The sequence below is a fragment of the Neofelis nebulosa genome, chromosome 7 (genome assembly GCF_028018385.1).
Source record: "Neofelis nebulosa isolate mNeoNeb1 chromosome 7, mNeoNeb1.pri, whole genome shotgun sequence".
Lineage (NCBI taxonomy): Eukaryota > Metazoa > Chordata > Mammalia > Carnivora > Felidae > Neofelis > Neofelis nebulosa.
This window is the reverse complement of record NC_080788.1, coordinates 34,997,172-35,025,022: the sequence shown is the minus strand read 5'-3', so window position 1 is coordinate 35,025,022 and position 27,851 is coordinate 34,997,172. Positions and strand designations below refer to the sequence as shown.

The 27,851-nt window shown below is 44.9% G+C and overlaps 1 protein-coding gene and 1 long non-coding RNA gene across 4 annotated transcripts in view; both read left to right on the top strand.

Moving 5' to 3' along the window:
* THSD4 (thrombospondin type 1 domain containing 4) overlaps positions 1-27,851 on the top strand; it is a 573,132-nt gene that overhangs the window by 240,127 nt on the left and 305,154 nt on the right. For all 3 annotated transcript variants that reach the window (XM_058737196.1, XM_058737198.1, XM_058737197.1), the window contains one exon: positions 21,755-21,891. In XM_058737196.1, the coding sequence (XP_058593179.1) occupies positions 21,755-21,891 (137 nt within the window). The remainder of the gene's footprint in view (positions 1-21,754; positions 21,892-27,851) is intronic.
* On the top strand, positions 21,898-25,881 carry LOC131516319 (uncharacterized). The gene is made up of 2 exons (XR_009263985.1): positions 21,898-24,815; positions 24,896-25,881. It is a non-coding gene; the product is annotated as an uncharacterized LOC131516319 (long non-coding RNA).

The following is a 27,851-nucleotide window of genomic DNA, read 5'->3' as shown; positions in this document are numbered from 1 at the left end:
AAGGAAATTCACTTTTATCTATAATTCGTTTGCCTTTGTTCTCCACATCCATTTGATTTTTTGGAATACCCCATATGCGAAGGGGCAGACTTTGGAAGGTTTGAGTGAATTCTGGCATGTTGCCTCCATGTTTTTAAAACGGTGGTTGGGGAGCCTGGGTGGCTCCGTTGGTTAAGCGTCTGACTTCGGCTCAGGTCATGATCTCAGGGTTCGTGAATTCGAGCCCCACATCGGGCTCTGTGCTGACAGCTCAGAGCGTGGAGCCTGCTTCGGATTCTGTGTCTCCCTCTCTCTCTGCCCCCCTCTCTCTCACAAATAAATAAACATTAAAAAAACATTTGAATGGTGGCAAAATACACATAACAAAAATTTACCGTCTTAACCACTTTTACGTGTACAGCTCAGTAGTGTTAAGTACATTCACACTGTTGTGCAACCCCTCTCCTGACTCTTTGCGTCTTGCAGAACTATTCAACGTTGAACAATAGCTCCCCATTTCCCCACTCCCCAACCCCTGGAAATACTATTCTATGTTGGGTTGCTGATACTTTTTTGCTTCTTTTGAGTAATGGCCGCTATGAACATAAGTTTACAAAGATCAGTTCAAGACCCTGCTTTCACTTTTTTTTGATATATACTCAGAAGTGGAGTTGCTGAATTATGTGGTAATTTTATTTTTAATTTTTTGAGGAACCGCCTTACTGTTTACCATAGTGACTACACTGTTTTACATTCCCATCAACGGTGCACAGGGTTCCAGTTTCTTCTGTTCTCACCAACACTTGCCCTTTTCTTTCTTTCCTTTTTTCTTTTCTTATCTTTTCCTTTCTTTTCTCTTCCCTTTCTTTCTTTTCTTTTCTTTTCTTTTTTCTTTCTCCCTTCCTTCCTTCCTCCCTCCCCCTCCTCCTTCCTTCCTCTTTCTTTTCTTTTTCTTTCTTTCTTTCTTTCTTTCTTTCTTTCTTTCTTTCTTTCTTTCTTTCTTTCTTTCCTTCTTTCTCTTTCTTTCTTTCTTTCTTTCCTTCTCTTTCTTTCTTTCTTTCTTTCTTTCTTTCTTTCTTTCTTTTCCTTCCTTCCTTCCTTCCTTCCTTCCTTCCTTCCTTCCTTTTTAACTTCCTTCCTTCCCTCCCTCCCTCTTTCCTTCCTTCCTCCCTCCCTCCTCCTCCCTCTTCCTTTTTCTTTCTTTCTTTCTTTCTTTCTTTCTTTCTTTCTTTCTTTCTTTCTTTCTTTCTTTCTTTCTTTCTTTCCCTTCCTTCCTTCCTAACTTCCTAACTTCCTTCCCTCCCTCCCTCCCTCTTTCCTTCCTTCCTTCCTCCCTCCCTCCTCCTCCCCCTTCCTCTTTCTTTCTTTCTTTCTTTCTTTCTTTTTTTCTTTCTTTCTTTCCCTTCCTTCCTTCCTTCCTAATTTCCTAACTTCCTTCCCTCCCTCCCTCCCCCCTCCTCCCCTTTCTTTCTTTCTTTCTTTCTTTCTTTCTTTCTTTCTTGATAATAGCCATCCCAATGGGTGTGAGATGTTGGGTCTATTTTTAATAATAAAACAGAGTGAACAATGTATTCTTAGCAATCCCTGCATTTTCAGATAAAATGATACAAATCAGGAAATGCTAACGTTGCTGCTATACACCCAGTATCAAAAACCACACAGGATGGGCACAGTGGAATCTAAGCCAAAGGTTTAGGAGAGCTTATGTCACATTTCCTCTCTGTTTATGTTATCTGTTTTGATTTTCATGAAACTATCTGTTTTTGGTGAACTCTTTGTATGGCTTTATCTAGACAAGGAAGGCAGGGTGGGGGGGAATAGGGGGGATGTAGAAATATGGGTAGAACCACTGGAAAATTTCCAGATTGCATAGACAAACTGTGGAAGATTTGACTATCCTTTACTGTGTAACCTTTACCATGTTGTGTTTTCCTGTGTCTACTCCATCATATAACGTCCCCCTGGCCTGCAGCACTCTGATTGTCCTTGGTCTACACTTGTGCTTGCCCATTTGCCAGTGTTTTGCCCTGAGGAGTAGTTTACTCTTGGATTATCCAGGAATTTTTCTTGGAGCCTGATCAGAGTAAAGTGAGACAGAGATAGATAGTAACTTGGATCACTCAGTCGAAAAGATCACATCCTTTCATTTAAAATATATTGGGCATTTAAGGAGAATTCTCTCTTCTTCTGGTCTCTCCCCCAATTTTGTAGGTAATTATGGATGGCTCAGTCTATCCAAAGGAAACCAGAGTGTCAGGATATAGCTACATGGTCAGAGTAAAGTAGGGCAGTGAGGAGAAGAGCCAATATCACAGAGGTTTACTGGCTATGGCTATAGTTGGGGCACATTCTTTCCAGGTTTCCAGGTCTGTCCTCACAAATTTTTCATTAAGGCAGAGTGTGCTTGTTGGTGAGAACTTTTACTGAGGACAGAGTTCACCCACCAAGACCTGCATGTGTCAGTGGCTGATGGTTGAACTGCAGGAGAGTACGGCCCTTCAGAGCCCAGCAGACGCTCCGAAGAAGGAAGATTAAAACCATTCTTCTGCGCACATCCAGGAACGAAATGCAACTTGCCGGTGGCTACTTGCAAGAACCATAAGGAAGAAAATGGGGTAACGAGATCCCGAATGGCAAACCCCAAGGGTTGGCCGCCCAGCAGCTCGAGTCTTGCACCGCCCCCAGAAAGCGCAGGACCTTCCTCCCGGCTCTTCCTCCAGGCATTTTGTAGCTTTGGGCCATCCTTCTACGACAGTTATCGAAGAACACTGACGGAAGAGGCAGCTCAGAAGGGCTTTGGTTTGGGGCCCGCCAAACATCAATGAATGACCTACAAGCAAAGGCATACTTTCAATAAAGTCTTGGGACTGCTGGGGACTACCGCCGAGCCCATGCTTCCCCTGCCAGGGGTCGCCACGTGAGATAAAGGTAGCTAGTTCTGTGTCTGCGATTCGGGTAAAGCTTCCAGAAGCAGACATTCCACCACTTCCCTGGGCATCTAGTTTCAGGGGAGAAGAAAGGACGTGAATGTTCATTGAGTGCCTGCGCTTTTACAAGCGTTCTCTTACGTGATTATCATGCAAGTCTGCGAGGTAAGCATTGGCATACCTGCTTTAAAAGACAGGGAGAACGCAAGGTTCAGGGACATAATGTGTCCAGTGCCCAAGCTTAGTGTGTGACAGGACTCAGATTCAGACCCAGTGAAGGATATGTAAAATCCCGGCTCTTTTCCTTTATCTTGAAGCCTGTCGGTAGATTCACGAATGCTAGGCGGTTTGTCCACAGGTCTAACCAGCATCTCTTCTGCTGCATTTCTCTGAACACAGCTGCATTTTGAAGGTCCTAATGGGCCCGAAAGGCCTTGGCTGTGGAGCCATGATGCTGGCAGCAGCGAGTTCTGCAAAACGGCTTTGGGTCTCAGTGAGTTTGAGAGGAAGAAGGCTACACCTCATTTAACTCAGTGGCCACCGTCCAAATTGTCCCACAGTCAAGAAGTGGGCTGCTTTGCATGCTGCCTCTGTACACATACTTTGTTCTCCCTCTTTGTCTTTGCCCATCCTTTCCCCCCAAATATCACAAAACACTGTTCCAGCCTGAGGTTTCAATTAGGTTCTGGCATGATGAGCTCATGCCACACTTTGTGTGGCCACAGCAAGAACATCCTTCCCGGTGCTTCCTTTGAGAGGGAGCCGGGGCTGCTGAATTCCCTTTTCATGCTTCCACAAGGGAACCTCCGCTTCTCATTTGTCCAAATCCTTGTTTGTCTTCGGAAAGTGAAATGCTTGCATTCGATTGTGATTGGGATGGATTGACGTCTTTTAAAGTCCCCGGAATGAAAGCCAAGCTTACTCAGGGGGATTATCCCCAGCATTCAGTGGAGTTGAATGTGGAGGGCTGCATTCGTTTGGTAAATAGTGGTGGAGGGACCCGCCCTGCCTTTTTCTCCAGGCGGTTGTGCATATTTGGACAGGACGTGTTCTGCCTGCAGAGAGAGCCTGAAAAAAAAAAAGTCTCTTAGCAAATAACAGGGGCCTGAAAGGGACAAATGAGGCTGGCTGGTGAGTCCCTTCAGGGTCACCGTTTTCATCGTAAAAATGATCACTTTTCACACTTGCCATGGAAATCCAATGGGCCACCACGCAGGAGTGAATTCACCAAGCCACCACGGAGGAGAGCCTTGGTTCTGGGCTCTTGTAGAATCTCCAGGAAAAGGCAGCAATGTAGCTGGTTGAAGCAGCCACTTGCTGGGGTCCTTTGTGTCTGTCCCCGTGTTTGTGCATGTGCAAATGGCCCCTTCTCTGTCTGGCTTGCTGTTTATTTTGTTTGGAAAGCTCCTGGCTGTCTGGGGTTGTGCCTATTCAGCCCCTTCTGTACAGAGGCATGTAAATGAGCTTGTTAATTCAACGGGGCAATTGATGAAGCTGTTTTTGTAATGTGCTCAGGGCTGTCCTAGGCACGGCAGGTAGGCATGAAGGAAGCCTTAGTGGGGTCTTTATCTATGACCTCGAGCAGCTCCGGGTACCTTTCTAAGCCTCCTATTCTTGACTGGAGAGTTAGGAGGTCAGGTTGGCTGGTTCCCAGAAGGACCTTTCCTGCTCTGAGGTTCCCTGATTGAAGTCATCAGAGACAGAAAGACATTGAGCCCGCTAAAAAATAAGACCCATTGTGATGAAGAACACAAATGAGTTATATAGAAAATATGTCCTTTGGTTGTATCCAGAGTAAGGCTGCTAGCAAATAAAAATGAAGAAGGCTCAGTTAAATTTGAATTTCAGACTCATTAAAAAAATTATTTAGTACAAGTATATCCCATGCAATATATGTTATATATCTGAAAATTTTTCCTGGGCATTCTGCATTTTATCTAACAGCCCACTCCAAAGAGGTTATGAGGACTGTGGACTTAAAGGAGAGCCACCTTTGCTGGCTGTCTTACTCTCTGCTCTCCAGCAACACTGACCTTCTTTCCATTCCACCTCCTGCCACAGGGCCTTTGCATAGGTTGGTACCACTGCTTCAGGATGACTTGCTTCCCATCCCCTCCCTAATAAACTAACTCTTCCTTTAGATTCCAGTTCAGAACTCACTTCCCTATCCACATTCTCTCGTGGGCTCTGCCTCCACAGCACTTGCCACAATTTTTATGTGTGTGCATTTCACAAACATATGCTAAAGGTGAGGCTTCTGTAGGCGTATTGGAATGTCAAGGACATTCTGGATAGGTAAACAAAAGAAAGAGAGCCACAAAGGTGAGAGTGCCTGTGGTGTGTTTCCAGAACAGTGAAAATAACCATCAAGTAGTTAGCGATCCAATTGTGGAGAACAATGTCCTTGAAACCCATGTTAGGTGAATGTTCCGAGGACAGTGAAGAACTCAGGAAGGCTGTCATAAGAATGGCAACACGATGAAAGTCACTCTTTGGTTGGCGTTATTAAACCCTAACAGGGAGAGCTGAGCCCAAGAACCCTCCAGAGAGCTGGGAAAGAGCATGCTATGAGAGAGCATCACTTCAAGAAATACCTGCTGAGCTCCCGCTGCCTCCCAGGCGCAAAGCATCTGCTAATGAGCAAGGGCAGTTCACAGGAGCAGTGCCCAGCTCACTGGCTTCTGTCAAACGTTGAGAGATAAGCTGGGGTCCCTTGTGGTCCCCCCCCCACCGAATTCTGTGAATTTGTCACACTAATTAATTCTTTCCCTGAAGCCATCAAAACTTTCTTTCTGCTGAAACCTCTTTCCAATGTTTTACCATGTCTGCTCTGAAGTGTTAAGAAGACTGAGCTTTTGTTAGAACCACTGCTTGGTTTTCAGGCATGGGGATTTTTCTGCATCTGCCCACACATTCATGCAGGAAGTTTTTCCATCTTATGGACCAGCCTATGTTGTGTCCTTATCACTCTTTTTTTTTTTTTTTTAATGTTTACTTAAACATGAGAGAGAGAGAGAAGGAGGGGCAGAGAGAAAGGAGAAGAGCAGATCTGAAGCAGGCTCCCCACCGACAGCAGAGAGGCCCAATGCAGGGCTCAAACTCATGGGGCTCAAACTCACGAACCATGAGATTATGACCTGAGCCAAAGACGGACGCTCAATCGGCTGAGCCACCGAGGCACCCCGTTTTTATCACTCTTGATTGCTTCGGCCTGGTGCCATGAGACTAGAAGATACATGTGCACACACACACACACACACACACATTCACGAACTGGTACACGCATACACAAACATACACATAATACATATATCATGCACCCACATATGTACATTATATACACACATCGACGTAACACGCGGTACACATGCATATACACACATGTACACATATGCACACGTGCATATACGCCCGTGCATATTTTGCTAAGATGATAATAGCAGGAGATGGGAAGTCAAGCCACCTTCCTTGGGGTATCACTTGCACAGGTGGAGTCGTTTCCTCTGCTTCTGGATTTCTCCGTCTTCTGAGACTTCTACTCTCCATGGCATTTGTACCAGAGTTCCCTGCCCTGAGTTCCTTCTCAGAACTCTCAACGTCCTCGGTTCTTGACAAGGAAAAACCCCAGCCACATCATTTTTCTGGAGGGATATGTGTATATTCCATATATTAATATGTCCGTATCCGCTCCGATAGATGTGTGTTTTCCCAAGCGGTAAGAAACCAGTTATGACCTCCTGCTTCCAGGCAGCTGTCAGGCTGCTTTCCTGACACTTGGCCGGACCGGCCTTCTACTGACAGAACGCCCTTGAAACGTTTATTTTTTATTAAATGTAACATGTTAAGATGTAACACTACGTGTCCCACAGCTTGAAGAGTTTTGAACAGCGTGGCGTTTTTTCCATAGTGGGATTTGTTTTCAGTCACTTTTTCCAGCTGTAGATTTACTGTGACAAGAGAGAAAAAAGGAAACCTTTCAGAAAGAAGTTGGGCAACTCGGACAACGCCGGCCTCTCTGATTCCCAGGAGACTACGTGTCTAGCAACTTTCTCCAAACAGGAAGCTACTGCTGTTCTGTGTTCAGCTCTCTGGAAGCGTGCGAGGAACACCAGCCGCGGTGCTTCGTAGACCTCTACACACGTGTGTTCCTTCTTTCTGTGAGAACGATGGTCTCGCGTGGCCTGGCTCTGCCTCCACAGACCCATCTCGTCACATCTGCCCTCGCTTTCTGCGTCAGCCGTGGAGACGTCTCTCACCCCTTGAGTGGGTCATGCTCCTGCCTCTCGGCTGTGGCCAGAGGGGTATACCTCTGCCTGGAAGGTCCTTCTCTCCTCCCTGCCCCTTCACACACTAAACCGTCCTTCCGGTTACAGTCTCACGGTTGTGTGAATGGCTAGCGAGCGGCTGCCTTCCCTGTGAGACCAGGGAAGGACTTGGTCGTGCGCTTGTGCTAGATCAAGGACTCGGTGTCTTTTTCTTATCGTTTCCTTGGCACTTTCGATAGTACCAGAATAATGTAGACTCGCAGTAAATGTTGGCTGAGCGAACGAACTCATAAAATGAATGGATGTGGACTGCCCATGAGGACACAGACTCTGCCTCGTTATCTTGCTCATACCTAGATCCTGGCACAGAGCCTGGTACACAGTAGGTGCCTACTAAGTATTTTTTGGGTGAATGCATGAGCATTGCACCATACCTGGTGCCATGAGCTGTCCCTTACCTCAGAGAAGTGAGCTTCCATTTAGGGAGATAATTTTGTACTCAGATGAAAGAAGTAAGGGTTCGGTAGGCAATGAGTCAGAACTCAGCTTCTGGGTCAAACCTGGGTTGGAACCCTGCTGACTTCACCACTTTCTAGTGGCGCAGGTTTTAGCAAGGTACTTAACCTCTCTGGGCCTCGGTGCCACACCTGTCAAATGGGATAATAACAATAATATATCTCTTCTGCGGAGTTGTGAGGATACGGGGGAATAATGCCCGGGCGGTGTCTCACACAGCACTTGGTACGCTGCGGGTACTACCTAACTAGCCCTGTGAGGCATCGTTATTATGAATTGGGAAGTTCCTCTGCATTTTAAGTGTGCTGAGGTCATTGATGAACAGTATGACTCTGGGCAAATGTGTTCCCTTTCCTGAGCTTCCGTTCTCTGCTGTGTAAATTGAGAGAATTAAGTGATAGTCAGGTTCTTTCTAGGTGTGAAACTCTATTTAGAGTAGAGATTGCTAGATCAGTGGGGCGGGTATAGTCTGGGGAAGCTTCCGGGAGCAGGTGGACTGAGCCACATCTGGAAGGTCAGGTAGAATTTGTTTAAGCAGAGAATAGAATGTGAGAGACACCAAGATGAAGTGCAAAGCCATGGTGGGGGCAGGGGCATGGGGCATTCAGAGAAAGGGCATTGGAGTGGGGAGGGTGGTCATTTAGGATTCGTGGGAGAAGAGTGTAGGGCTAGGACAGGTTCTTGAGAGGGTCATGCCTCTTTCCTGAAGAAGGAAGTTTTGGGGGGTAATATAGCTTAAGATGGATAAATGGGGAGAAGGGAGGGAGGGAGATCGAATCCGGGAAACCAGTTAGGAGACTGTGAAGCCCTTCTGGCACAGGCTGATGAGGACCTGGGCTGGGGCTTGGCAGGAGAAGTGAAGGGGAAGAGAAGAATCCAGAATGAATGAATGACAGCCTGGTGGCAGAGCAGATAAAGGGAGTGAAAGAGGTTTCTCGAGTGCTTGCTGCCCTGGCAGAAATGTATCCTGTCCCTAAGAAAGTGACCGCGTGCCCTAGAAAGGTGTATCAGTGGTTGGCAACCCAGCCGATGGCCTGGCTTCCACCAGCAGAAGGCTTAGACCCTCACTGGAAGCTGGAAGCCATGGGAAGAAGGCAGGTACAACACAAGATCTGCTTCTGCTCGCAACACTTCTGAAACCAAATGTGTGAGTTTTCCACACCAAGCAATTCTCTAATTCTCTGTGGACACCAACCAGATGTCCAACAATTGAATTCAGTTCTGCCACTACTACCCAGAGTCAGTGTAGACCCCATTGGTTAGGGGCTGTCCCGCAAGCCTGCCCCCCACTTCAGACACCATTTACAGGTAGTGGGTCACCATGTTATACCCACTTCTGTCCAACTTGGGTACAAGTAGGAGATTCCCATGACCCCCCCTTGTCAGGTTCGATAATTTGCTAGAATGGCTCACAGAACTCAGGAGAACAGCTTACTTACTGTCACCAGTTTATTAAAGGAGATAGAACCCAGGAACAGCCCGATGGAAGAAATGCACGGGGCGGGGGGGTGTGAGGGAAGGAGCACGAAGAGCTTCTGGGCCCTCGGTGGGCACGCCACCCTCCCAGCACCAGGGCGTGTTCCGCCAACCCAGAAACTTTTGAACCCTGTCGTTTTTACGGAGGATCCCTTAGGTAGGCACGAGTGATTAAATCATTGGCTACTGGTGATTAACCCAGTTTCTGGCCCCTTCCCCTCCCCAGAGGTCAGGGTGGAGCTGAAGTTCCAACCCTCTAATCATGCTTTGGTCTTGCTGGTGAGCTGCTCCCACCCTGAAGTTAGAGAGGGCCCACCGAGAGTCACTCATGGTGCTCAGCCTTAGAAACCCGCAACAGAAGCTGAGGCCACTTTGTGGAGGCACTGGAGTGAGGCAGGAAACCGGCTTCCTTTAGCTGGCCATCCTGAGAGAGACACAAGGTCCTCAGGTAGCCAAGAAATGCTAGCAGCCACCAGTAGGTGACTCTGGGGTGAGTGGTTCACAGCTGTAACCCATTGGCAGGGCAGCAGTTTGGAACAGGTTTGGGCTGCAGCACAGAGTGGGCGGGTAGTGGTGCAGTGTTAACACGGGCACCTTGGAGTCCCACAGACCTGGGCCCGACTCGGAGCTCTGCCGCCCACCACCTTTGCTTCGGGAGCAAGTCACTGAGCTTGCCTGACCCTCATCCCCCGTAGGTGAGGATTAGCTGAGTTAGGATCAGCGAAGGGCGTGGCACTCAGTAGGTGCTCAATAAACAGTAGGTATACAAAAATTATAAAAGATGGGAATAGGGTCGGCAGCCAGATCCAAATGCAGATGCTAAGGAAAGAGAAGCTCCATTTCTCTCTCTGCCTTCTGCACAGCATGGGCTGTACAGCTCAGAAGGGAACTTCCTTCTTGCAAGGCCTCCTGAAGGTTGCAGTCTTGACAGGCCGGCTTGCCTGGGTAGAACTGTAACCTTTTATTTAGCCAGTCGCACATCATTTTTTTATGGCACCTTTGGCGGTGCATCCCCAGGGTGTTGAGCAGTGGTGTGGTTGCTGGCTGGGTTCTCCTTCCCGATTCAATAGCCTCACTTAGAGCAGTGGTTGTCCAAGTGTGGTTCCAGCAGTGGTATCGCCTGGGAACTTGTTAGAAATGCAGATTCTGGGGCTCCACCCCAGACTTAATCAATCAGAAACTGTAGGCATGGAGTCAGTCCGTCAGTCTGTGCTTTGGCGAGACCTCCAGGTGATTCCGAATACACTGGCATTTCCGAATATGCTGGCACTTGGCATTCGAGTGTCGCACACTCGAACTGTGTTTAAGTGTGAGCAACGATGCTAAGAGGAATTTACCGTCTGTGGAACATCGAGCCCATACTTTTTCAGGATTTACAAAAAGACATTTCTGTTCACTGTGAGTCATTTAGATCTTCAAGGCTGTCAGTTAAGTAAGATTGAACGGGGCGCTGCATGTGAACTTCTGAAGTTTAAATGATATAGTTACAAGTGCGGGGTAGAAGGTTAGGGGTATTAGCAATTGATAAGCTGCATGTTTTTGCATTTAAGTTTTAATGACAGAGTGTGCCCCAAACAGTTTCCCTTTCAGAACAGGAAAGGCTAAGAATTAGACAGTCTCGTCGCTCTTCTCTTCCGATTTTTTCAGACCAGTTTTCTAATTCCAGAGAAGCGTCTGGGGTCTTAGAGACATGTTCCTCATCTTATTTTCCATAACTTTGTCCTGGAAAATGCAGTCTGGGGGAAAGCAGCTTCAATAGTAATCACCCGCGTCTAGTCCAGAATGCGGAGTTCAAGGGCAGGCAGATCCTTTGTCATAAACAAGAGGAATGCTGCGTAGATAATGCAGTTGGCAGAGGTCAAGTCTGGCTTGGCTGTGCCCTGGATTATTCACCGCCAGCCAGTGCTGCAAAGCCTGCCCCCACCTTTGAGCAAACCCCTTTTATTTTATGTCAACCCTGCACGTACACGTAAGACATTGCATCCACGTGTTTCTAATTCGTTTACACTTCACTCATCAGCATGTGTTAGGTAAGTACCCTGACACGTCCGAGTTTTATGAGCTGCGTTTACGAGGCTGCTTTTCTTGAACAGAGATATCCTATATTCCACCAAAAAACACGGAACTTGAGCCTGGGAACTGAAGGTTTGGGTGCTACACTTGGAGTGAACTTGTGAAGTTTGAATGGACCCGAAACTGAGCACAAATGTTACCCGTTCTCTAAGAATAGCCTCGTGTGTTTAGTCACAGAATCTCTCCTCTTTCCTCACCCGAAAATTTCTCCCTGCATGAGGACGGGAGAATGTGCAGTTCTGGCAAAGGTTTGAACCTTGTTTGCTGCCACTCTTGTTCACTGGCTAATGCAAACCTCCGAAGTTGCAAAGCTAGCTTAAATCCAGGATCTACTAGCTAGAATCGAGGATCTCCACACTGCAGCAACGTTTTGCTTTCCTAGAGAGCAACATTTTGTTTTGCTGTCGCACTTAGGCAACGTTCCCGAAAAGACGGCGGGAAGTCTGACAGTTTTGTGTTAATTTTGAACAGAGATGGGAAGAAGCCTACCATCCACGGAAACTGTGCACAAGGACTCCGTTTCTGCGAACTTGAATTGTTGAACCTGAATTTTTTACGCGTTTTTAAAATTAGCTTTTATCATTTATTATTATTTATAATGTTTATTTTATTTTTGAGACAGAGGGAGACAGAGCATGAGCGGGGGAGGGGCAGAGAGAGAGGGAGACACAGAATCTGAAACAGGCTCCGGGCTCTGAGCTGTCAGCACAGAGCCCGATGCGGGGCTCGAACCCACGAACCGTGAGATCATGACGTGAGCCGAAGTCAGACGCTTAACCTACTGATCCACCCAGGCGCCCCCTAGCTTTTATCATTTAATCCATGTGTATATTCACAGAAACAAATAGTTCTACAAACGTTGCCCCTCCCCCAGTATTTCTTCCTCCCCAGCTGTTTTAGCTGTTCTTTTGATTTACCTTCGTATCTATGAATACTGCTTACATTGTTACTTGTGAACTTCTCGGGTTTCAAATATGTTCTGTTGAAGACAAGGATGGAATCCGCTTTCATCATCCTCTCCTACCTCCCCACGTGTGCACACTCCCCACCCCACACCCCCTCGAGTTAATTATGTAATTAGGCTAGAATAGTTACCTTAGAATCGTTACGGCATGACTATGTGCACGCTCCTCACAGCTGAGCCATATGGTGTACTAGCTTAGGTCAGATCTCCAGGATCCAGAGCCTGAGACGGAGATTCGTGCCCAGTGTTTACTGGGGAGTGATCCTGGAACAGCAGCACCTGTGGGGGTGCAAGATGCAGATTGGCGCATCTCTGTGCTGGGCTAGCTTGCGTAGTTACCCAAAATTGAGATAGGGTCGGCCTTTGTGCCAGCACACGGACCAGTCTTTGGCTATCCCTGGGGAAGAGGCTTAACCTTTCGTGAGGCAGGTCCCTTAGACTGAGGGCAAGTTCCAGAAAGACACAGCTGTGAGCTACCAGCAGGGGGCACTCCCAGCTGCTGGGGGGATTCTGACTTGGATTGGGTGGTGCTGGTGGGTAATCTGGGCATCACATTGTAGCATCCATTCCCTATGCTGTGATTACTGTTCTCCTCCTGAAATCCTTAGTTTCTTTGTTGTTAATAAACACCTTTTTCTCCTTGTCTTCTTTTCTAGGTACTTCACGCTAATTTAACCTCAGGCACTTTGAAATTATGTGAATCTTCTTTCAGTAATTTGATTTATCAATATCTTTAAGTTTTCATTAATTTTGAGAGCGAGCACACGTGCACACATACATGCACAAGTGGGAAAAGGGCGGAGAGAGAGAATCCCAAACATGTGTCTGTTGTCAGTGCAGAGGCCTACTGTGGGGCTCAGTCCCATGACCCTGGGGATCATGACCTGAGCTGAAATCAAGAGTCAGGCACTCAACCGACTGAGCTACCCAGATGCCCCTAAAATATCAGTATCTTAAAAATTGAGTATTGTCTCCATTTCACCTTCTCCGTGACCCTTCTGATCTGCTCTAGTCCTAGCCTCGTACACACTTGTCTTGTTAAGGTCCCCTTTCACCCTAGTCCTGAGTATTCCCTCTGGATTAGTTCTTCTATTTCCTGGATCCCACACCTTCTACTTTCTTGGTTTGTTCTTTCATTGTGGTAGAACACATTCTCCAGGAAGTGTCCATGAGAGGAAAATTGTGCAAGAATTGAATTTCTGCAGATGCCTTTATTTTTTCTCAAAGGTGGATAATTTGACTGGATATGGAATTCTGGTGATGGATGTAAAATTCTAGAAATGACTTTCACAAATTACAAGCCACTGCTCGGTTATCTTGTAGCTTTCAAAGTGGTTGTTGAGAAATCCAATACAATACCATTTTAGTTGTTTCCTCTTTGGTAGCCTGTGTTATCTTTTCTTTGTCCCAAGTGTCTTAAAATTCCACAACCATGTGCCTTGGTGTTGTTCATTATCATCCATTCATTGGGAGACACTGCTTAGGTTCCTATAGGTCTTGTGGAGTATGCCAAGAATGCCAGGCCTTGCCCACCCTAAAACCAGGTCATTTCTCAAGATTGTGTTTTCAGTGAGCAACCTTGAAGAATGAACAACATCTCCATCCAGGACAAAAGAGCAGGGCTCCTTATTGCTTCCTGTAGACGCATCGGGTCCTCAAGCACAGTGTTCCTTGCCTACGTGTGCAATGTCCCTGTGAGGCGTGGGGGCAAGGGGAACTGACACAAACATGTCAATGCTTGTGATGTTTGCTCTTCCAAGAGCAATAAAGTCCTTTATCTCTGACTCAGGAGTCTTTTTTTTTTTTATGTTTATTTATTTATTTTTGAGAGAGAGAGAGCATGTGAACAGGGGAGGGACAGAGAAAGAGGGAGACAGAGGATCCCAAGCAGGCTCTGTGCTGTCAGCATAGAGCCCGCCTCGGAGCTCAATCTCTAGCAAGCTCATGTGAGCGGAATTGTTAAGTCACGACCTGAGCAGAAATCAAGAGTTGGATTCCCAACCGACTAAGTCACCCAGGTGCCCCTCTGACTCAGGAGTCTTGTATCCTCTGTCTATACCCATGAAACATAACAGGTTAACTTATTAATTACAAGTAGGGTAAAATCAAGTCCTACACCTAACACCATTGTCCTGGGCACTTGATGGGCTCCTTCATTCTGGAAATCTGGAAACAGAAATTTTTTTGAGTTATTTATTTGTTGATTTCCTGGAGATCTACAAAACTGCTGCCGCTGCTGCTGCTGCCTTTTTTTTTTAATAACAGCTTTATTGAGATAAAATTCATATACCGTAAAAGCCACCAATTTAAACACTACAATTTAGTGTTTTTAGTATAGTTAGAAAATTGTGCAACCATTACCACTACATAATGTCAGTATGGACCCCAAGATGAAAGTCCATACCCATTAGCGTTTGGTCTGCATTCTGTCCTCTGGCAACTACTAATCTACTTTCTGCCTCTATAGATTTGCCTATTTCGAATATTTCATATAAATGTAATTAGGGGCACCTGGGTGGCTCAGTCAACTGAGTGTCTGACTCTCGATTTCAGTTTAGGTCACAGTCCCAGGGTTGTGGGATCAAGCCCCGTGTCAGTGTGAAGCGTGCTTAGGATTCTGTCTCTCTCTGTCTCTCCCTCTGCCCTTTCCCCCGCTTGTGCTCTCTCTCTCTCTCAAAAATTAAATGAATGAATGAATGAATGAATGAATGAATAAATAAATAAATAAATAAATAAATAAATAAATGTAATTAGACAATAGGTGACTTTTTGTGACTGATTTCTTTCATTTAGTACACTGTTTTCAAAGTTCATCCATGTTGTAGCATGTATCAGGACATATTTCCTTTCTGTTGTCCGATAATATTCCACATATGGATAAAACACATTTTATTTATTTATTCATCAGTTGAGGGACATTTATATTGCTTCCACTTCCTAGCTATTGTGAATAATGCTGTTATGCATATTCACGTACACATTTTTTGGACGTATGTTTTCATTTCTCATAGCTGTATACCTAGAAGTGGAATTGCTGGGTCATAAGGTAACACCGTGTCAAACATTCTGAGAAACTGCCAAATTTATTCCAAAAAAGCCCTCCCATTTTACAGTCCTTCTAGCATTGTACAAAGGTTCTGATTTCTCTACATCCTTTTCGACTCTTCCTATTGTCTTTTTAATTGTAGCCATCCTAGTGTGTGTGAAATGTGATCTCATCATGGTTTTGATTTATATTTCTTTAATGATGAATGATATTAAGCATCTTTTCCTGTGCTTGTTAGCCATTTATGTATCTTTGTGGGAGAGGTGTCTATTCAAATTCTTTGTCCATTTTTTTTAATTGAATTGTCTTTTCATTTTTGAGTTATAAAAATTGTTTACAGATTCTAGATACAAGTCCCTGATACATGATCTGCAAAAATTTTTTCCCATTACTTGTGTTGTCATTTCATTTTCCCAATGGAGTTCTATGATGAAGCCCGACTTAGCTATTTTTTTGTTAGTTGTGCTTTTGATATCATATTATCTAAGAAACCATTGATGAATTGACTATCGTGAAGACTTATGCCTAGGTTTCTTGTAAAAATTTTGTAGTTTTAGCTCTTACATTTAGGTTGATGTTCCATTTTAAGTTAATTTTTATATATGTTGTGAAGTAGGGGTCCAGCTTCATTCTTTTGCATGTAGATATGCAAAGCTATCCCAACACTATTTATTGCAAAGACTATTTTTCTCTCATTGAATTGTCTTGGCACTTTTGTCAAAAGTCAATTGACCATATATATGAAGGTTTATTTTTGGTCTCTCCATTCTGTTCCATCAATTTATATATCAGACCGTCTCCATTGCTGTACTTTTGTAGTATTCAAAATCAAGAAGTATGAGTCTTCCACTTTTTCTTTCTCCAAGGTTATTTTAGCTATTGGTCCCTTGCATTTCCCTATCCATTTCAGGATCAGCCAGTCAATTTCTGCAAAAAAAAAGACAGCTGGTATATTGACTGAAATTGTGTTGAACCTATAGATCACTTTGGGGAGTATTGCCATCTTAACAATCTTAAGTCTTTTGATTCATGAACATGGAATGTCTTTCCATTTATTTAGATCTTTATTAGTTTCTTTCAAAAATATTTTGTAGTTTTCAGTGTATAAGTCTTAAACTTCCTGTGTTAAATTTATTCCCAAACGTTTCATTCTTTTTGATGCTGTTGTAAATGAAACTGTTTTCTTAATTTCATGTTCAGATTGTTTATTGATAGTGTATAGAAATACAATTGAGTTTTGCATATTGCTGTTATATCCTGTAACTTGGATGAACTTTTTATTCAAATACTTTTTTGGTGCATTTAAATTGTCTGTTTTATATACAAGATCAGGTCATCTGTGAATACAGATAGTTTTACTTATTCCTTTTCAATCTGGATGTTGTTTTTTTTTTTTTTTTTCTTCTAACTGCCCTGGTTAGAAGTCCTTTTTGTTTCTATAAAATCAATAGTAATGTTCCCCCTTTGTTCCTGATTTTAGTGTTTTGAGTCTTTTCTCTTTTATTCTTAGTCGATCTAAAAGTTTGTCAATTTTGTTTATCTTTACAAAGACCAACTCTGGGTTTCATTAATTTTCTCTGTTGCCTCTCCCTGCTCTATATAATTTATTTCCATTCTAGATTTCTTTCTTCTGTTGACTTTAGGTTTAGTTTGTTCTTCTTTCTCTAGTACTTAATGTGGGAGATTAGGTTATTGATTTGAGATTTTTTTTTTTAACATGGGTGTTTACAGCTATAAATTTTCCTCCAAGCACTGCTATATCTGCATCCCATAAGTTTTGGTGTGCTGTATTTTTATTTTTATTTACCTCAAAGTGTTTTCTTATTTCCCTTGTGTGTGTTTTTTTTCTTGATCAGTTATTTAGAAATATGTTGTTTAGTTTCCACATATTTTTGAAATCCCCAAACTCCTCTCTGGTTTTGATTCCTAATTTCATTCCATTGCGGCAAGTGAACATATTTTGTGTGACTTCAATCCTTTTCAATTTATTAAGTCTTGTTTTATTATTTAACATTTGTTCCCTCCTGGAGACTATTTCACGTACACTTGCGAAGAATGAGTGTTTTGCTGTTGTTGGGTAGAATGTTCTAGAGATAGCTATTAGGTCTAGTTGGTTCAGAGTGCTGTTCAAGTCTTCTGTTTCCTTGCTGATCTTCTGTCTAGTCATTCTATTCATTATTGAAAGTGTGGTATCAACATTTCAAACTATTCTTATTGAATTGCCTCGTTCTCCTTTCAGTTCTGTCAGTTTTTGCTTCATGTGCTTTGGAGCTCTGTTGTTGTCTTCCTAATGCACTGACTCTTTTGTCATTATAAAATGCTACTATTTGTCTCTAGTAACAGTTTTTGTCTTAAAGTCTGTTTTGTCTCATAGTAGTATAACCTGCTCCAGCTGTCTTTTGACAGTGTTCTCATTGCTTTTATGAAGGAGTTAATTTTCAGAGGCTTTTAGCTAACCATTCTGGAAAATGGAATCGCTAACTACTGCTTAATCACCCTTACAGATATTCCCCCCGTTTTTAGGCCTTCTTTCTGCCCTATTTCCAAAGTTACCTCTTGGAGATGCAACAATACTAGGTAGCTTCGATGCTTCAGTTCCTGCTTAGGATCAGTTTTCTTGGGTCTGCTACGTCATTTCCAGGAGTCCTTTGCTTCCCACCTTCCAAAATTTTGTAACTATTAATTCCTTTTCTATTTCCTTTGCCCTTTATCACTTGAAAAATGTCTTTACTCTTATATCAGGGGGCTTTCCAAGGGGACACAGTTCAGGGAGTGATTTAAACATTGAACCATATTTGAGAGTAAATCCTTCAGCTGTTAGCTGTTTTATTCTAAGTAACCTGAATTTTCTTGTGTGATCTCCAGAGTTTAATAAGAAGAGAGATTTTTTTAGCTATCGTGGATCCAGATACCTGGCAATTCTAAGTTTAATTACAGATAGTGCTTATATTATCTTTGAAACTTGGGTGTGGAATTTGAACATCTTTGATTCAAAATAAGAATGGTCAGCTGCTTCCAGCTCTTCCCTCACTACTTGACTTTTCTTAGAGCAGTGGCTGTGAAATTTGTGCACCAGAATCACTCTGAGGGCTTATTTAAAATATAGCTTGCCTGAGTCTCTGATGCAGGACTAGGAGGCGTGGCCTCAGAATCTACATTTTCAACAAGTTCCCAGGTGAGGCTGTGCTTCTGGTCCTGGGACACAGAATCACCCTCTCAGTGTGTGGAATATAAAGGTGTTCCCTTTGGGGGTGGGGAGGACAGAAAAGGAGAGTAATAAGAGAATCAGGGGGAGAAGGAGATGCCCGCTTTGCTCTCAGCCCACTGCCCCCCGCTGGTGGCCACTCTTCTGTTTTCCTCCTCTCTCTCTGCTGGTAAAACCAAGCCAAGATCTGCTTAGAGAAGACGCTCTTGGCTCTTGGCTTCTCTTCTATAGAGAAGTATAATTATATTCACAGAAGAAAAAAAGGAATGAAGTGATTATCCATGAGAAAACTTAATCTGAGGCCCTGCAAATATAGTTTTAATGTAGTTTAAAAAGAATTTTTTTTAATGTTTATTTATTTTTGAGAGAAAGAGAAAGAGAGACAGAGCATGAGCGGGGGAGGGGCAGAGAGAGAGGGAGACAGAAACCGAAGCAGGCTCCAGGCTTTGAACTGTCACCACAGAGCCAGATGTGGGGCTCGAACCCTCAAATGGTGTGATCGTGACCTGAACCAAAGTCAGACACTTAACTGACTGAGCCAGCCAGGCGCCCCTATTTTTATGTGGAATTTTAAGGTGGCTGGGGAGTATACACAGGGCCTAAAGAAGTGAGTCCTTGTGTACTTTTATGAGACACACTAGGTTGAGCATTGCCAAGGCAACAGGCGGTCTGATAGTTCTGATAGGCGGTCAGTTGTCCGCAGGGGTCTATTATCTGCTAGGAGCCCCCTCTTTCCTTCTTGCAAGTCTGAGGCAGCAGGGACACTGAACCACATAGGTAGAGAGTCAGACCTAGTGGCAGGAGAGGTGCAGACTTCAGGCCAGTCCTCCAAGTTACTTTCATGTACCTTTTTGGAGATTCTGCCATAATTGCCCTACATTCAGCCAGAATGTTCTCCTGTAGTATGTAGAATGTTCTCAGAATGTTGTTCTGTAGTATGGTTACGAATAGGGAGAAATAAAATTGTGGCTGCAAAAGCTAGTATCCCAAAGGCTAGAGGTAGTTGGGAGAGAGCCAGGAGAAGTGAGAACTCAAAACTCTGGCCCCTCCTGAGGCTGCCTCTCAGACGCTGTTATTACTTGAAATGCAATGCACCTGGATAGTTCCTGCTGTCACTTCAGAAAATGAAGAGCTGGGAAGGAAGAAGCAGGGTCCAGGTAGATAGATGACCTGAGGAAGCAAGCTTTGGGGACTTTACCTCTAACTTGTCACCTCCTTTCTTAGGCCTTTGTGGTGGTATGTTATTAATCTATGAAATGATGACTCGGTTTTAGATAATTCCCGAAGGCACTTCCATCTTTGGTATTCTTTGATTTTTCCAAGATCACCTCTTCTATCTTTTGGGCAGCCAGGGTATGAAACCCTGCCTCTTGACTTCTAAGATAGAGCTTAACATACATAGAAGATTCAGTGTTCCCTAAACCATGTGGTCCCAGAGGCTCCATGTTATTTCCTGTTCGTGGTTTTCAATGGCTTTGGAGTGAAGTTCATTGCCATGACAGTCAGGCAGCTACACTGGGGAAAATATGATGTATTGTGTTGTGTAGGAAAGAGTCAGTGGTATCCAATCCAGTAATCAGATTTTCAGACAAAGGCATGACCCTGGAACATGCTGTCTATGACTGAGCAAAGCGTTAGTCTTGTCTCCAAAAACAGTTAAAAAAAAAAAAAAAAGTCAGTATGTACTTGGCTCGTCTGTTTTGGATATGGAAATACATCTTGCCTGAAAATTTTTCTTTCTTATTTTGGAGGCAACTAAATTGTTCTGAAGATATTAGTAGCAGCAGTAATTAATTAGCATGTATTGAGCACTGACTGTGTGCCAGGCTCGGTGTGAAATAACAGAAATATAGAGAAAGACTCTGTAAGGGAATATATCTCATTGGGGGAGATGAGAGAAAGGCAAAATATACAATTTTAAAAAGGCCAGTATTTACTTATTCATCCCTCCTCTTATTCCTCAGGGATTGGTAGAGCATTTGCTCTGTGCCCGCCTCTGTACTGGATGCTGGCGGTACAAAAGTGAATACGCCAGGCATGTCCCTGTGGTCCCTCAAGACTCTGCTTCAGTGAAGTTTGGTTAACCTTATTGTAGAGGGAGCCAGATCAGATGGCTGGATGTACAGGCAAGGTCGGGATCCACGGAGGGCTTCCTAGAGGAAGTGACCTGGGAACGAAAGCAAAGTAGAAACCGGTACTAGCCAAGTAAGGCAAAGGCAGAAGAACAGTTAGGCAATAGCTGGAGAGAGGACGTGCTTAGTTGGGTACACAGCAAGGATGTAAGGAGAAACAGTAGGAAATGAGACTATAAAGGTAGGCAAGGTTCAGTTCTTGACAGATGGTTTATCTCTTGCTGAGGACTTTGGATTTCAACCCAAGGTGATACGGAAACCACTTAAATGTCTCATAATGGAGGAATTATTACAGGAAACTCTAGCCATTTAAAAGAACATAAAGATGATATAATTGCGTAGATATTCAGTAACAATTTTTTTAAAGCAGAACATAAAAATTGTGTGCTCACTGTGATTGCTGATAAGTAAGATATAATTGTGACTATGTTAAAACGTGGGAGGACTTCTAAAAGTGGAGTCTATTATTTGCATCGTGGGATTCTTGAAGAATCCCTTTATGATATCTGCTCAGCATCGAATGCCTACTATATGCCCATAGATCAAGACACAATCCCTTCCCTCGACCAGCAACTGTGGGGAGATCTAGTAACTTGGATGAAGTTTTTATTTATTTATTTTTTATTTTTGTAAGTTTATTTATTTATTTTGAGAGAGACAGAGATAGCGTGCGTGGGGGAGGGGCAGAGAGAGAGGGGGAGAGAGAGAATCCCAGGCAGGCTCTGTGCTGCCAGCATAGAGCCCGATGTGGGGCTTGAACTCATGAAACTGTGAGATCATGACCTGAGCCGAAACCAAGAGTCAGATGCTCAACCAACTGAGCTACCCAGGTGCCCCTGATGCAGTTTTTTTAAAGTGTGTGATTATGAGACGTCTGGAATAGGCAAATCCATAGATAGCAAGTAGATGGGTGGTTGCCAAGGTTTGGAGGGAATGACAGCGAACAGGTCCAGGGCTGTTTTCTGGGGGTGACAGAAATGTTCTGGAATTAGTGGTGATGGTTGTACAACATTGGGAATAGATTAAACACCACTGAATTGTACACTTTGGCTAAAATGTTTATTTTTATGTTATTATGTCATGTGAATTTTATCTCAATGCAGAATACCAGAAGAAAAAAAAGATGCTTTTTTTTTCTTTTTTTTTTCTTTTTTTTTTTTCTTTTTGGTAGTAAAGGGCAATCGGAAGTGTGAGTTGAACTGCCAGGCGATGGGCTACCGCTTCTATGTCCGGCAAGCCGAGAAGGTCATTGACGGTACCCCCTGTGACCAGAACGGCACGGCCATCTGCGTGTCTGGGCAGTGCAAGGTAAGTGCCCCGGGCTGGGTGTCTGTAGCACGTTCTCAGGGTGTTTGATCTGAGACTGCCAACTCCATTTTGGGTGGCCAAGCTGTGACCCGCTGCTGCCCCACAACCCACAGGGGCACGGAACCACGAGCTCTGGGAGAAGCAGGGCAGATTGGTCCTCTCTGTGTTTTTGATCCTTGGGAGTCGCCACGGCTCGGTCTGGTATTTCAAGTATTGAGTGATTTATATGTACACCCTGTGCATCCAGAGGGACTCGGTGATCCTTCCTCGCCTCTGAAGTGGAGGTGATGAAAGGCGCTGCCAGATCAGTCAAGAAACGGTGGGCATCTTGAGGGTGGCATTTTAAGGGCATGGTGTGTATTCTATCTCTTGCCTCCCACCAGATGGGCAGGCTTCCAAGTGAAAGGTGTTCCCTGCCTTTTGTAGCAGAGCAGTACCTCAAACGGGAATTTTCAGCCCCTTCGGACCCGTGAAGTGTGTTCCAGGAACTCCTTGCCCTGCGTTCTGCAAATACCCGGGGCTTGAGAGATTCCTTGTGGGGTGCTAACCAGTGACAGAAAGCACCATTTGGTCAGAAACAGGCACCTTAGATGAAGTGGTCCAGATTCCATAGCCGCTTTAATTTGGGCCTGGAACTGCCACCCTTCTTGCGTCTATCAATGTATCGGCGGATCTAAGCCTCTAGCAGGTACATGACTCTTTGGGGCCCAGACTAAAACTCCATCTTAATGAACACTCAGTAGCTGGCAGGCTTGACTTTCATCAAAGGAAGAGCTCTTTGGTTATCACCTCTGAAAGTTCCTGTTACGCTCTGTATGTAATTGCTCAGTATCAGAGTTACTGAAGGATGGTCGATAAGCACAGCCTTCCCTTTCCAGACTTGTTTTTGAGAGAGGGGGTGGGGGTCGGTGGGGGGGGAGGGCTGAGCTGTCAGCAGAGAGCCTGATGCAGGGCTTGAACTCGTGAACCACGAGATGGTGACCTGAGCCGAAGTCGGACATTTAACCAACTGAGCCACCCAGGTGCCCCAAGACTCGTTTTCTAATGAGGAGGCTTTAAATAGGTTGCAAAATGACTTATTAAAGCAGTGCAGAGACGCTCAGATGTTGAATGAAAGTTCAGAAGGGAACAGCTGTCACTTTTGTATCTGGTGGGTGTGAAGGGGCTTTGGAAGAGCAAAACTCCAAAAGAAGAAGGACGTGGCACAGAAGGGGTAAGTGAGCGTGGCAGGAAGAACCGTCGGGGCTGAGACCTGTGCGGCCTCCATTTTCCACCCCTTTGGGAGAACCACACATCCTCTCTGCACCTCACTGACTTCAGATAATACCCAAGAGGGTTCTGTTAGAGGTTTTGATCTCCAGCTCAGCTGGTCTCTGCTTCTAAACGTGACTGAGCCTGAAATGGTGGCCCTTACAGCAACATAGCTTTTTCTTTCAGGCCCCGAATCTGCTGTTCATTTCCTGAATACAGGTGCACACTGCCGGGGGGTGGTGTAGGTAATGGTTAAACACATGCCCTCGGGAAGTCAGACTGCCTGGATTCAAATCCTGCCTCTTCCACTGTGTGATTTACTGTGTTGATCTCGCGCAGGTCATATAAGCTCTCTGTGCCTGTGCAACGTGAGGAGGTCGGTACCTACCTCCTGTGTTTCGGTGCACAGTTGTGAACCTATACGTGCAGGGCCCTTGTAACAGGTCTGGCATTTAGTAAGCAGCTGACCCTGATTAGTATTAATAAATTGTTTATCTCCACAGAGGTCCTACTGGATTTGAGTTTCCTATGCAAAAGCATTTGCTTTGTTTATTTTTTCGTTGGTAGATTATGGATTTATGAGACTCACATTCTGTCAGGGGAACGCTGGCGTGTGTTCCCACACTCTAGAGTGAGCTGCTAGGGGACAGCAGATTCTGATTCGGCAGGGCTGGGGAGGGGCCTGAATGTCTGTTCTTCCAACAGGATGCTAAGGCTTCTGGGCCATAAGTGGCAACCGTTTTAAAGGATACTTTGATGAGAATACGGTTAACAGAGAATCAGAAACATAAATACAGAGTGGCGTCGCGACTTGGAAGAAAGCTTTCCACCAGAGGGGCAGGGGCGTAGTGTTTTCTCAGTGCTGCCTTAAGGTCTCTGACCTGATGATACGAAAGAAAAACAAACACTCATAAGGACGCGGGTGTAGATCCTCGCTGATTGTTGAACACCATCCGGGCTGCAGGGCAGCACAGTTTGTAGACGATAATTGCTAAAAGATCGAGACAGACATTCCTTAGCATGCGGGCAGATTAATAGGAATTTGATGTTACAAGGACCGCTTTGATATCGCTACGTATTTGTTCTCTGTGCACTTGCCTGAAACTTCCCTCACTGAAGTTGCTGGAATCACGGACTGTCCCGTCCTCTTTAGAACTTAAATTTAAATAATCAGAAGTACATTTGCTTCCTAAGCTGAAGATCTGTTTACTTTGCAGCTTTCAAAGGGTACAGTGTCCTTTTCTGAATATTTGATTGGAAGCCCAGAATCCACATTGGTATCTCTGCCTCACTGACTTGTGGCTGAGAGAGCTGTCCCTCACGGACAGGAGCGTCCGCATCTGAAATAGCTCCAGAAGGCCTCTGCTGGCCACAGAAAGTTGAAATGCAAAGCCAGGCCTGCTACAGAAGTTAATGAAAGGCAATGAGCATTCAATAAGAGTATGAGCTAAACCCACAGAAGAGTAGCTGAGAGGGAATGGTGTCGTCCCCCTGGACACCAAGCCAGAGAAAGGCCCCAGGCCCACCCCGTGCAAGCTGGAATGCTGTGTTCCTATGCCGGCAGAGCGCTCCCTGGCCAGCCTGTGTTTACACTGTTGCTGGACCTCCTCTGTGTTTTAGATCCAAGAGTTGGAAGAGGGGCAGGAAGAATGCAGACATCCCAGAACTGGCAGGTGAGGGGTGGGAGGGCTGCAGAAAATGGGGGTCCCTTACCAGTCCCTCGGTGCTGGGTGATGCTTTCTTTTCTTGACAGGGACTGAAGGATCCCAAAAGTTGTCTTCAGGTTAAGGACTGCATATGGATAGGCTTTGAGGGGAAAGAACGGTCTTTTCCTCAAGCAAGAGAATGTATCTGAAGCCCACAGAGACCCTATACCTTGCTCAACTTGACCCCTTCCCTGTAGACGTCAAATAGGAATATCCGGCCAATCTTCAAAGAAGTCTCTAAGGCACTTCTTGTCCTGCCCAGTCATTACTGTCATTTATGGGAACGAAATAGCATTTACGTGTAATTAACAGAGCACAGTAATCATTTCTGTTAAGCATCACGTTAACTGTACTGTGATTTTTTTTTTTTTTTTTGGCTTGGTCACAGCTTTGAACTGTTTAAATAATTCTGAATTTTAATAGTTTGCTGATACATGCATTCTTTTTGCTCACAACTTAATAAAACTAGATGGAAGTTTCTCTTCAGTGGTACAGCAGGCATTTGAAAGAACTAGAAGAGAAAAACACTCTGAGCTCCCTAGAGAGCAGCCTTACAGAAACCTCTGACTTCTGGACTTGAGTGGTCCTAAAAGTGAGAACCACTCCAAGACCCACTCTCCTCCCCCCAACAAAAAGTCTTTGGTGGGGAAGGAACAGGCCTTGAGGATGCCTTGCAATAAATAGGCCGATGCAACACCTTGGAGGAGGAAGATGTGGGAGAGGATATGGCTAGCTAGGAGCCTTTTCTGAGTGTGTATTGTGTTCCAGACGCTGCGCTGTGTGCTTTACATTCAAGATGATATCTGGGGCGCCGGGGTGGCTCAGTTAAGTGTCTGACTTGTGCTCAGGTCAAGATCTCATGGTGTGTGAGTTCAAGTCCCGTGTCGGGCTCTGGGCTGACAGCTCAGAGCCTGGAGCCTGCTTCCAATTCTGTGTCTCCCTCTCTCTCTGCCCCTCTTCCGGTAGCCCTTTCTCTCTCCCTCTCCCCCCCCCTCAAAAATGAATAAACATTAAAAAAAAGTTTTTTAAAGAATGTGTTTCCAAAAAATGATATCATTAATCCACCCATCTTCACAATAACTCAGTCAGTGGGAATTATCAGTCCCTATTTTACAGAGGACTGTTACAATGCTGAGCTGAGTCAGGCAATAAGGGCTACCTGGCAGTTTGACTACCAATAATTCGTTTTTTAGGCTGAACTGTTCATCAGAATAGGAAGAGTCGTTTGTATGTGATGGGAAAAGACCCATGTGCTTTATTTAGCTATGTCTCCTCTTCTGAGTTTATTTTCCTCACTGCCTCTTTCCAAAACAGTCTCCTTTTTCGAAATGTGTATCAGGACATGTCTGTCTTTTGCTTAAATTCCATGTGTGGCTCCCCCTCGCCTATAGGAATCAAGTCTAGGTCCTGCATCATCTGTCTCCTGCCTGGCCTCCCGGGGCCTCCAGTGCTGGCTGGGCTGGGACATGTTACCCCCCAGACCGAGCAGGCCAACAGGGCTTCGTGTCCAAGAGAACGTACATGCTGTCCCCTCGGCCTCATGTCCACTCTTGGTCCACTTGGTGGATTCTGCCTAGAAGCAGAGTCTGGGCAGAGTACTGGCTGACCCCCTTGAGCCCTGTTTCTATTCTTCTGTCCCCACTGCTTGTAACTGTTTGTTCCCATTGCCCCCACCTACCACCCAGCAAGCTGGGAGCCATTCTAGCCATTTTGCTTTAGCAAAATGCCTACCATTGAAAAGGTGCTTAAAATAAATGTGTAAATGAATTGAGGTCTTGGTGACTCAGTCTGTTGGATTGCAACAAATGAAATTAGTCTTGTAACCAGCACAGAGTTTTCTCTTTTTTTGGCTGGGATGGGCAATCGAGTGCAGCTAAAACAAGGACACGAAGCCCCCCTTGGCCAGATCCCCAGAACCCAAGGCCTCAAAGGTCGGGGAAAGTTCTTGGCATCTGCCAAGCTCTCCATCCCTCGTCCTGTTTTATTTTGCTCATTCTGAATTTCTTGAGTCCCTTCAGAGCAAAGGCAGGAAGGAACGAAGCAAGTGTGAGTACACACATTCCGAAGGTGCCTTCTGTGGAGGGAAAAGAACCCCTTCTGCCCTCAGACTTCCACCTCTCGTCCCCGGTGGGTCATCACCTCCCATGCAGGGCGCTGGTTGAGGCCCACCATCCGCCCGCACTCAGCGGGGGCCTTCACACCTCCTCTCCCAGCCGGGACACTGCTCGCCTTCAATCTGGACACATCCGCAGACGGTGTCAGATTTATTCAGTAAATTAAAGCAAGGTAACTGTTTCCAAATGTTCAGAGATAAGCTCTGGACCCGCGTGCTGCCCTCACCGGGAAGGATGATGGAATAGGGTTTGTGCACGCTCGTGTGTGTTCAGGCCATCATTCACAATATTGTGCTTTCCTGAGCCAAATGGGTAGGTACCCCCTGCTCACTTCTCTGCCCCTTTGCCCTAAGTTGCTTCTTTTTTTTTTTCTTTTGTGGACTTTGCTTATAGTTCTTTTGCTACCTGAATAGAACCAAGAGAATAATTGTGTTGGGTAAAAGGTTCTCCCCTTTGCCAGACGTCTGCATGATCAGCCTTGAAATAAGGTGGAGACCTTTTACTTTGCTTGAATTCTGAGCTTATGGGACTTTGTGGGCTCCCTCCCACCTGCATTCCCACCCCCAGCAAACGGTGTTCTATTTATGACTATTAAAGTGCGTATCATATTATGTTACAGTTATTTTGACACATGCCTGAATCCTATAGTAGAGGGAACAAGTGTCTTGTGTATTTGTATCTTCAGTGCTTAATTAACATGTTAAGAGTATTCAGTAAATATTCTTAAATCATATGAAAGAATAAGTTAGAAACTGGCTGTGTAAACCTCTTTTCCTACAAATAATCAAGAATAGGATTAAAGAAGCATTGAAATGTTAGCTCCCAGGCCCTGTTCTCAGGACCTCTTGACATCTGAAACTGACACCTCAAGTAAAACTGACGAAGTGTA